The following is a 10,356-nucleotide window of genomic DNA, read 5'->3' on the forward strand; positions in this document are numbered from 1 at the left end:
AAAGTCACGACAAAACGCCGTTCAGGAAGGAGCTGCAGACGCGGTGACAATGTCTACTCCGGGCGTCCGATATATAGGAAGTTTAAATTTTTCACTTCAAGTATTTCAAACCTTTACACCAATTTATATACTTATGCAAGATAGTGGTAAACGTCTCGGGCATCCTCGCTTCTTGCCAGATACTCCTTTTCGATCAGTTCTTCTATTCTCTGCTTGATGAATGACGGCTGGGGTTTGAATCTGTTGATCAGTTGACGAATCACCTCGTTCACAAGCTCTTGGTGGCTGGACTGTCGGCGTGCTTTCATGATCCGTACCACTGCAGCCTCTGTCTCCAAGATCCGCGACTTGTTGATGGCATCCATGGTTTCTGATCTTTGGGTATCGTCCTCGACCTTGGAGCCTGAGGAAACGGTCAGCACCTTGATTTTCGTCTGCGGAGACTTGAACTGGTCGTTGACGGAAAACACATCCTCTGGATTGACGTCCTTGGACATTGGCGTCTTCTTCAGCAACCGCGTGCGCGAGGCGACAGAAATCGACTGCAGGTGCCTTATGAGATCCGGTTTCGGAATTCTGGTTATGTTGTAGATCTCTTCAAAAGTGTACTCTTGTTTCTCAGAGGATTCGTTGAAACAACTTAGAAGGATGATTGCAGCGTAAGTAGACATGTTGACCTCGTAACTTTTCTTAGGATAATGCATTCGGATATCCACTGTGCCAAAATTCGGAGCCCACGTCAGGTTTCTTCCCGAATACTTGGTGTTGTAGAAAGACTCGAATCTGAGCTTGAGTAATTCCAACTCGCTTGGGTATTGAACCTCGACCAGCGTTTTATTGATAGGCATTGGCCAGAAACTGGTGGTCAAAATAGACGTGTCTAGCTCGAGCTTGCGTCCGTTGATCCGCTTGATCTCTTCGTCTCCAGCTATGCTAACGTTGAAGTCCGAGGACAAGTCCTGGGAGATCTTGATGTCTTTGAACATGCCTTCAAATTTGGACGTGAACGACGAGCCGATCTCCTGTTTCAGTTTCGTGATCATGTTCATCTCGACGTCGTTGGAGCTAGTCTTTTGTTGCAACAGTCTTCTGGCAAGATGGTTCTTGTAGTATTTCTCAAACACGTCCTTGTCTTTGATGAATCTGAACACAATGATGGATTTATCCAGAAGTTCTTCCACTTCTTCCTGTGATTTGTCTTTGAAAGACTTTTTGATTCCGTCGTCAATGTAAAGCGATAGGTACTCTGCCGTTTTGTTGTCGAGATTCAGGAATCCTGCAAATGACGATTCAATCTCTCGAACCAGCCCCGGGTTGCCATCGAATGCGTTCTTGCTTATCAGATCGTACTTTTCCTTCAAGTCGAGGAAGTTCTGGATCCACCGAACGGCAAACTGGGTGGCGTTCTCTTTGCTGTTCCGTTTTTTTGTCTTTTTGTCAGGCTCCTGATCCTCGGCTTGTTTTTGGAGCAGCTCCAGCTCCTCCTTTGTCTTGGTGTTGAGCTCTTCGCAATTGAGTAGCACGATCGCTCTTAGCTGTCTCTTGAGCATTTCGAGCTCGGTATCGACACGGGTGATCAGCTTGTACAGCGAGGCTAGCATTTTGAAGTTGTTGTCGTTGACCCAGCTCTTAAGCCCGTCGTTTTCCAACTTCATGATCGACTCCATATTGCGAGTAATGAGATCGTTGTCCATCAGTTCGATCAATTTGGGACTCGTCACGTCGGGCAAGTACAGCTGGATGCGGGCCTCTTCGTCTTGACTCAATTGCATCGCGTTTTCAATGTAGATAGTGCCGGACTGCTGGATCAGCAAGTCATTGGCCTGGCGCTCGAAATACTCGTGACTCTGGCGCAAAAGCACCGGCTCAAAGTACCGCAGATAGTAGTTTTCTCCGTAGGGAACGCCATCGCTCGAGTCCATCGATATGGTCTCCGCTAGCGAGCTAAACATGTAGATAATGGCCTTAATGATGAATTTGTCAATGATTTCTCCGTGTCTGCTCTTGTTGATGTAGTCGATGATGATGTTGATAACCCGCATTCCTATCTCGTTGTTATTGTACTTGATAACGCTGTCTCTGAAAACGGTCAGTCCGACGTCGTAGATCAGCGGCAAATGGAATTCCTTAGCGTACACTCGATCAAGATACATCAACACGTCGCTGATCATCCGCATGCTTAGAAGATGGTCTTCCCAAACAGAGTTCAGTTTGAGCAAGAAGACCCGTTCGTCGTCGGTTTCAAGACTCTCCAACAGCTCTTTCCGTGTATCCTGAAGAAGGAACTCCTGGATCGTCAACTCGACCTGGTCGTACAACATTTTGCCTTGTTTTCGAAGCACCAAGTTGTACGCCTTTCTGTAGAGTTCCTCGAAAGACAACTTGGACGCATTCTTGTGTTGGATCTCCTTGATGGCGTTTCTGATTACGACCCACAGTTTCTCAAAGTCCTCTTCGTTCGACACGATCTTCTTAGGTGGACGGATCTTAGTCCGGCCTCGAACCCCCCAAGCATTTGACATGATGGATCTGGTGAAGTTGTAAATCGGTTACGCAGCCCAGAAAATTTTATTCCTTCACAAACATTACTTCAACATGGCCTCCGACATTCTGGACGTCTTCAATATCAAGGAGGAGACCCGTGTTCAGCCCAAGAAGCACGCACGGTCCGAGAACGACTTCGGGACCTCGGGAAAGAAGAAAAAACACGCTTTGAGCAGAGAACTGTACAACCTTATCGGCACAAACTTGCCTCCCGTTGCCGTTGAGAAGGGGTTCAAATTCAAGGACAAGATTAACTCCGGAAAGGCGTCTCCATGGGTGTGGGCGCCTTTTAAGAATGGTGCGAGATCAGATGAACTGGAACTGCATCATTGGGTCAAAGGCCCGATCACCGAGACCGAGGAAGAGAAACCCTACGCTTTTGAGAAATACAACACTTCTTTGGACATCCCTCACTTTTCCGAGGAGGAGTATACCAACACATTGAAAGATCTCAGCGAAGACTGGGATTACGAAGAAACAAAGTATCTTTTTGACCTGGCAAGAGATTTTGATCTCCGTTGGGCTGTGATTTACGACAGATACGAATTCAGCAACGACAAGCAAAGGACCCTGGAGGATCTTAAAGAAAGATTGTACAAAGTGTCTGCCAAGGTGCTCAACTCCAACCCGGATGGTACCAGAGACGTTGGTCTGATCAAGAGTTTGGAGGCGTTCGATAAGAACCAAGAAATCGAGAGAAAACAATATCTCAACAGACTGATCCACAGAGCTCCTACAGAAATCGCAGAAGAAGAATCGCTGGTGATCGAGGCCAGAAAGTTCGAGCTCGCGGCCAAGAAGATGCTGATGGAGCGCGCACAACTGCTGCAACTGCTGGACTCTCCACAGTCTTCCGCTTCTATCGAACAATACAACAGTTCGCAGGGACTCACACAGCTTTACAACTCTCTAATGACCGTCGACAAGTCCAAGAAGCGCAAGCCTGAGGTTCCAGTGCCTCCACAGCTTGGCCCTAATGCTATCCCACACACACAACAGATCCAACAAGCGCAACAGAACCAGCTAATGAGACAGAGACAGGGCAGAAAGATGTCTTCCGTGTCGCAAAAGATGTTTGGTGGAAAACAGGAGATCTCGCAGCAACAGGCACAGTCCGAGGTCTGGCAGCTTTTGCAGTCCAAGCTCACAGAAGAGGAGATGGAGGTTTACGGTTTACGGTTCCATGACGAGAAATTGCAGCCGGGAGTTTTCATCAGATCTCAGAAACTATCTACTTTCAAGCCTGCAGTGCAAGCCAAGGTTGTAGAGACTCTGAATGAGCTGGGCATTTCGGTGAAACCGACTCTCCCAACAGCAAAGGTTTGTGGTAAGTTTGACCAGCTCTTGCAAGGTATTGCAACTTTGATCGATTTGAAGAAACAAACCGACAAGGTCAGTGGAGAAGTTGCCTTGATTAAAAGCCAGAAGGGAATTGAGTAGAGCGATATGTACATTAACAGCGATTGTGTTAGATACTTATTTTTCCAAATTGATAGCGTTGCCAAACTTTGCATAAAGCTGTTTTTTTAGGCTTGCGAGCTCTTGGTCGATAGTGTCGATCTGGGATTCCGACTCGCTGATTTTCGAGTCCAGCAGTTCCTGGTCCTTTTCCAGTCTTTCCATGATCTCCGACTGTTTTAGTAGCACGAACGAGTCTCCGATTTTGTAGCTTAACTTGTCATCTTCATCGACCAACTCCAATTCCAAGGTCAAATCGTCAAGGTACTCTTTCTCCTGTTTATTCTTCTCATATACGACTGTGAGAGAGTCTTTCTTGGAGATCAGCGTGGAGAAACTGTTGATTTTCTTTTGGTCCTCCCAGGTGACCTCGGTGGTGTTTTTCTGTCCCTCTGGTAAGAGCTCCATGATAATTGTGAATAATTATTTTTCACACCAAAAATTCAAACTACTAGAATCTACGCGTCATGGAGACAGTGTCGTCTAAAGAGCTGCTGAAGCGGTTTTTATTTGAATCAAAGGATTTCAGACAGCTAATGACGCGCGACAGGTTCCATTCGATCGTCCATTTGTGCTGCCGAAACCGATTGTCTACGGAAAAGGAGAATCAACTATACAACATGCTGTTGCGTCAGAAGGAACAGACCATGGACAGCGTGGAAGGCCACATTGACCGTCTTGAGCTGGATTCCACAGGCGAGCTGAACGAAGATACAGTAGTGGAACTGGGCGATTCCAGTCTCGAACAACTGATCTATTCCCTGGATGCGCTCAACACGTCGTTGGAAGCACAGATCCAGTCCGTTGAGGAACAGTCAAAGCAAGAACTGGAAGAGATTAACGAACAGATAGACACTCTCAACGATCTCCGGTACGGTAAAATCAACTTTTCGTCTTCAATAGACTCGCTGTATTCAGAATTACACCAACTAGAAACACAACTACTGGAAATGGGAAGATAAGAGCGTTCAGATATTTATATTCTCCCCAACCTCAGGAACCGTCACATCAGTCCCGATGTACCTGAAGCTTTCGTATTTCCAGTTGAGAGAGCACGAAAGATGAATCATGTGGCCGTTTCCACTTTCGATGCCAATGGCTCCCGTTTTTTTCGACTCGTTCAAATACACCAGACGACTGATCCGCGAATGCAACAGCGCCATGGCACACATTGTGCAAGGCTCATGGGTCGTATAAACGTGATAGTTTAGACAGAGATAGTTTGTTGGTTTGGATGGATCGGGTTCCTGTTTTCTGCGCTTTAGCTCGTCGCTCGCAATTTGGTCTATGCAGTTCATGATTGAGTGTTTCATCTTGTCGGCCGGCCCCCGTTTATCGTACTGGGATGCCATGATCCGATCTGTCTCTGGGTCCACGAAAATGGTCACTATTGGAAGCGACTCTGCTGTCTTGGCCATATTAGAGATGGTTCTCAGATAGTTTGTGATTTTCGTCTTGTCGAACCTCTTGTATGTTTCGTTGAGTTCCTGGATCATTGGATTTCCCTTCCAGACGATCGGCCAGTATTTGGAGGACCACTGTGTGTTTAGATCTTTGTCAAATGGCTTATTTAATGGAATTTTCACTCTTTCTATAGTGTTTTTCTCAAGAGGCCCAAAAAGTATGTTTTCCAGGTCGGTTTTGGAAATCAGCTCACATGAGCAAAGAAGAACCCTCAGCCAGTCTTTTTCCTCGGATTGGGTCTTGACAAATCGTTTCAAGTGTCGCAAACTCGCAGCTGTGTCTTTGAACTCATTCTTGATTATATTATTGACAACAGGCGATTGTTTAGGCAGAACCCACACGACCCAGTGATCGACCAGAAGTGGCTCCACGCTAGTTTGAGGCTGTACTCGCTGGAACTCGCCATGGAACACAAACCTCTCGTAATCTATATCATAGTCCATGGTGGAAAAAATATTTTTGTCTTGTAATGAATCTGGAGCACTATGTAAGGGAAAACAGGCGCGCAGATGAATGTGACCAGACCATTGACGAGCTGTTCAACGTACGTATGGCAAATCATGGATCGAAGATTACAGTCACCAGAGTCTCAGATCTCAAAGTCCCTGTCCAGCTGATTTATCAGGACTGCTCCCATGAAGAGCTGATAGATGATCTCATCAGATACCTCGCAAATACGCGCTCTAAAAACATTCTGCTGCATGGAGTTGTCGATGGTGACCGTCTGGATGTCTCAAACTCGTTTGCATTTGCTGGTCCCAACGCTGGGACCAATTTATTGAAAACCCCAGAATTCAGACTAATCTGTACTCTTGTTGGAAGGAGCGCGTTTCTCGACCTGATTATCAATTATCTAGCGCAATTGGACAATCAGTTCTTATGGGGGCAAACAAATGAGTCGTACTACAAGATCAAATCGAAGTCGTTTCAGCTTAAGTTGAACAAGATGCTCTACAGTGAGATCTGGTCGTTGCATCGATACGACCCATTACCAGCGTTTGTGCCATTGCTTGAACAGATCTTCAATGTACCAAAAAAACATCATCTTAAACTAAGACCTTTTCTGGAAGAGCTAAGAACCAACCATGTCAAACGTCAAAGAGAATACCCGTACATTTTGGACTCTGTATGTCCGGAACCAAAAAATGCAAACTCCAACATTGATTATGCAGTTGACAAAAAGGATGTGATCCGATTTCTCGTAATCTTATTAGAGAAGATCATGCCTTTGGGGCTTTTTGGGTCCAAACACAACAAGTCTGTTCTGTTCACCAAAATAGCTCGCGTACTCAGTTGCAACAAAAAAGATGTTATTTCCATTTACGATCTTAGCAAGAACTTCAAGCTGAATGACATTCCGTGGATAAATCAAGGCCGGAAACTGAACAAGATGGAATTTGAAAGAGCACAGATAATGTGGTACCAATTTATGGACTGGTTCTTCCATACAATTGTCTTCAAACTGGTAGCTGCTTTTTTCCACGTCACCGATATGTCTCAATCCTTCCGCTTGCTCTACTATAGACACCACACTTGGCATAGAATTTCCAAACAATTCAAGGATAGATACTTCAACAAGTTCTTACTGAAGTCACAAAGGGCGCGCAACAGCCATGAGACTTTTACACAAAACCAGGATTTCATAGGAAGTTTAAGACTGCTACCAAAACCTCACGATCTCAGATTTATCGCGATGCCATTCAAGGGAGTCGGCAAAGGAGTATTTGAACGCATGAATATTCATCGGAACGAGGTGCTGATAGCCAATATGATTCTTTCAAGCAAGCGAAACGTGAAGGGCATCAAGTCGGTAGGCGAGCTTCCGGAAAAGCTAACAGCGTATGGCAAAAAGGTTTCTGGACCAGTATTTGCATTGAAATTTGATATCAAACAAGCGTATGATACACTTCCGAGAGATCTGCTGGTATCCCTCATTGAAAGCATGTTTGAGAACGAACTCTCAACTTCATCATATACAATAAATCGGTATTACCTGCTCAACAGGCCGAATTCATTGGGAGAGCGCAAACGAAGAAAGATTACAATTCTGGATGGATCCGAGAAGGACTTTGGTAGTAAGCAGATCGTGCAGGCGAATTCTCCTGTGGTGTTGAATAAGAATGAAGTTTTGAGAATCATCAAGTGTCAATTAGAGCACTCGGCAATCTTTTCATCGTTCACCACTTTCCACAGAAAGAGAGGAGTCTTTCAAGGGTTCCCTTTATCAGGAATCTTTTGTGAGATTGTCTATGACAAGGTGGTGGAGTATCTTGAATCAATTGGGTCTGAAGACGTGAATGTCATCAGATTAGCTGACGATTTTCTTGTGCTATCAACCAAGAAAGAAACAATCACAAAATACAGCGAACTGATCAGTAAACCAATTCCTGGGTTCAATATCAGTGTCAACCGAGAAAAAAGTCTATTCTCAGACGATAGGGTTGATTTCCTGGGAACCACAATTTATCTGGACAATCTAACAGTCACGAGAAACCTTCGCTCGTACGATCTATCCACGATCAATGTTTCCTCTTTCAAAGCAATGTATTCAGTTCTTACGCAACATTACAAAGTTGCAATCAGCTCTGGATTCTTTGACTCAACTGTCAATAGCGAAGAGATTATCAGGCAAAACATATCCACACTCATTGAGTCAATACAGCTGCGATTCGCAAGGTCCCAAAGACTTGTATCGAAATTAGACAAGTTCAGTATCAGCCACTACACCACGTTCCAAAACACCTTTAAACGTTCACTGGTGAACAAATTAGGTCAACAATACGCATCATATATCGACAGTCTATATCCAACTAGAGATTGATTCCTTTAAGATTATTCTCATCCTTCTGGTTGCGCAACCGCTCCACCTCGTCAATTCCTCCACTCTTTTTCAACTTCTCCGTCTCAACAAAGTCACCTAGTTCATCCTCGAACTGATCGTTGTTCAAAATCTCCCTCTCCTTCTCTCTCACCTTCTCTGCTTTCACTATAGCCTCCACTCTGGAATCGTGGTTAGGTCTCAAATTACGAACCTCATCCATAACGGCGTCTCTCACCTGGTTCATCGACAACGAGGGATCTGGCAGAGGAAGAGTTAAACTGCCTGTACGAACAAGCTTCGGATTCTTCTCAAGCTCCTCAACGCATTTGACAATTAAGGCGTAAGTCTCATCTGCAGAGCCCAGATCTTCTTCCAATAAACGGACAATAGTCTCCTGCTCTTTGAAAAATTCCTGTTCCTCTAAGACAGCAGTAAGCTCGGACTGCCATCTCGTGTTCCAGTTCTTCCGTTCCACAGACATATACTGCAATAAAGAAGCAAGGTTCGATTTTGTTGTCTGAATCTCCTTTTGCACATGTTGAACCTGTTTTGGAGAAGGTTTGCTTCCTCGTTTGCTGATGTCCAATTTCAAAGCCTCGATGATATCCTGGAGATCATCAATTCTGGTGACTAGGTCTTCACACTCGGTACTGACCTTAGCCTTACAGTGCTCCATGTATGGGTTGCTGATAACACCTTCTGGCGACAAACTGACGTTTTTGAAGTCGCTCACCATCTCCAGCGCATCTTCAATGGAAGCAGTCATACTTTTCTTCAGAGATCTTTGGATCTGTCTAGCTTTCAAAAGATCAAGCTTTATATTTTCAAGCTCGTTCTTGAAATCAGCAGAAGGTCCATGAGCAACTGCTTTGGTCTCTGGCGCGAGTGAAGAACCAGCCTGAATGCTTCCGATTCTGGTGCCCAGACTTTGTTCCAATTTCGAAATCTCTTCCTTTAAAGAGTCTGTCTGCAACTTCATTTCTTTCATTAGGGAGGATGTAATGTCTGGCTCGAAAAGGGACAGAACCACAGACTCCCCAACATCGCTCAAGTCTTCCAGCTCGTAAGCCACGGTGGAGGATGGTTGTTGTATATATATTGTTGGAAAATCATCCTTTGGCGAGTATTCGTATGTCTGTGAAAATAAGTCTTTTATCTGGGCCAGCGTAGTTGGTAAAGAAATTTCAGTTTTCTTCACCCGTCCGCCAAGTTTGACAAAGACCGTTGTGTTTGTAATTGGTGCTTCATCAACACTTATCGACGGAGCAGTCAGTTGCTGGTGTATCTCCGATTTTTTAATGTTCTTGGAAACCTCAGCCTGCAGCGGACTACTTGGTGGCTCTGGAGTTAAAACCCGTTTTTCAATTGGGACAGGAGACTGACGCGGACTCACTGCATTCATAGACAAGATCTTGGACGTTTGGTAGGCCGAAAACCGTTTCGAGGCCTTTCTCATTAGGGAATGGTTGTTTTGAAGACGACTGATTGCATCGTTGGTAGATTCTGGAGGGGGTGGAGGCAGGGCAGGACCGGCGGTGGATTCAGGAGTTTGTGCGGGACTCGAGACCGATCGTTGGTCCTGAGATCTGCGCTTCTCCGAAACAGACTGTGCTTCTATTTGTTTTTCCTTCAAAGTCTTCATCAACTCTGCCACAATCTGTCCAACTTTGGGCAAAAACAAATCCAGGGTATTTTGCGATGGTTCCAAGATCAAAGACTCTTCTAGTACTTTTCTGAGCAGGTTGGGGATATCCTTGATGTCGCTGGTGTCTACTCCACCGGCCACATATGATCTTCGAAGAGCTTTAAAGTCATCGCCCACCTGTACGAACTTAGAGGAAACATCTCCAACGGAAGCTGTTTTGTTTGCCCAAGCCGTTAGCGATTGGAGCAAGGCTTTTGTAGAGGTGAGCAATTGCGCTGTCGTCGACGAGATACTCGTGGGAGCCTGAATGTTAGTGGAGACGCGTCAAATTTACCTACCGATTTGCGTTTTGACGGTGACTTGGAAGTCCGAGGAGTAGCCGGTTGTGTTGTAGACATTTATTTGAATAAAAAATAAATCTGAC

The 10,356-nt window shown here is 45.2% G+C and overlaps 9 protein-coding genes across 9 annotated transcripts; 5 read left to right on the top strand and 4 right to left on the bottom strand.

Moving 5' to 3' along the window:
• Nucleotides 1-131: 131 nt before the first annotated feature.
• OGAPHI_004325 (uncharacterized protein) lies at nt 132-2,522 on the bottom strand (the record flags this gene model as incomplete). Its single annotated transcript, XM_046205391.1, has 1 exon — nt 132-2,522. One exon carries the CDS (start codon nt 2,520-2,522, stop codon nt 132-134), a length of 2,391 nt encoding a protein of 796 aa, XP_046061340.1.
• Nucleotides 307-591, top strand: OGAPHI_004326 (uncharacterized protein; the record flags this gene model as incomplete). The annotated part of the gene is made up of 1 exon (XM_046205392.1): nt 307-591. The coding sequence occupies one exon, from the start codon at nt 307-309 to the stop codon at nt 589-591; it is 285 nt and encodes a 94-aa protein (XP_046061341.1).
• Nucleotides 2,523-2,595: 73 nt separating the features above from the next.
• OGAPHI_004327 (uncharacterized protein) lies at nt 2,596-3,984 on the top strand (the record flags this gene model as incomplete). The annotated part of the gene is made up of 1 exon (XM_046205393.1): nt 2,596-3,984. One exon carries the CDS (start codon nt 2,596-2,598, stop codon nt 3,982-3,984), a length of 1,389 nt encoding a protein of 462 aa, XP_046061342.1.
• A 36-nt stretch (nt 3,985-4,020) lies between these two features.
• On the bottom strand, nt 4,021-4,410 carry OGAPHI_004328 (uncharacterized protein; the record flags this gene model as incomplete). Its single annotated transcript, XM_046205395.1, has 1 exon — nt 4,021-4,410. One exon carries the CDS (start codon nt 4,408-4,410, stop codon nt 4,021-4,023), a length of 390 nt encoding a protein of 129 aa, XP_046061343.1.
• Nucleotides 4,411-4,469: 59 nt separating this feature from the next.
• Nucleotides 4,470-4,964, top strand: OGAPHI_004329 (uncharacterized protein; the record flags this gene model as incomplete). Its single annotated transcript, XM_046205396.1, has 1 exon — nt 4,470-4,964. One exon carries the CDS (start codon nt 4,470-4,472, stop codon nt 4,962-4,964), a length of 495 nt encoding a protein of 164 aa, XP_046061344.1.
• A 6-nt stretch (nt 4,965-4,970) lies between these two features.
• OGAPHI_004330 (uncharacterized protein) lies at nt 4,971-5,909 on the bottom strand (the record flags this gene model as incomplete). Its single annotated transcript, XM_046205397.1, has 1 exon — nt 4,971-5,909. One exon carries the CDS (start codon nt 5,907-5,909, stop codon nt 4,971-4,973), a length of 939 nt encoding a protein of 312 aa, XP_046061345.1.
• A 107-nt stretch (nt 5,910-6,016) lies between these two features.
• Nucleotides 6,017-8,287, top strand: OGAPHI_004331 (uncharacterized protein; the record flags this gene model as incomplete). The annotated part of the gene is made up of 1 exon (XM_046205398.1): nt 6,017-8,287. The coding sequence occupies one exon, from the start codon at nt 6,017-6,019 to the stop codon at nt 8,285-8,287; it is 2,271 nt and encodes a 756-aa protein (XP_046061346.1).
• Nucleotides 7,714-10,330, bottom strand: OGAPHI_004332 (uncharacterized protein; the record flags this gene model as incomplete). The annotated part of the gene is made up of 3 exons (XM_046205399.1): nt 7,714-7,888; nt 8,326-10,207; nt 10,267-10,330. 3 exons carry the CDS (start codon nt 10,328-10,330, stop codon nt 7,714-7,716), a joined length of 2,121 nt encoding a protein of 706 aa, XP_046061347.1.
• OGAPHI_004333 (uncharacterized protein) lies at nt 9,750-10,239 on the top strand (the record flags this gene model as incomplete). The annotated part of the gene is made up of 2 exons (XM_046205400.1): nt 9,750-9,783; nt 9,893-10,239. 2 exons carry the CDS (start codon nt 9,750-9,752, stop codon nt 10,237-10,239), a joined length of 381 nt encoding a protein of 126 aa, XP_046061348.1.
• Nucleotides 10,331-10,356: the final 26 nt, after the last annotated feature.

The sequence above is a fragment of the Ogataea philodendri genome, assembly GCF_020536065.1.
Source record: "Ogataea philodendri strain CBS6075 chromosome Unknown scaffold2, whole genome shotgun sequence".
Classification (NCBI taxonomy): Eukaryota; Fungi; Ascomycota; class Pichiomycetes; order Pichiales; family Pichiaceae; genus Ogataea; species Ogataea philodendri.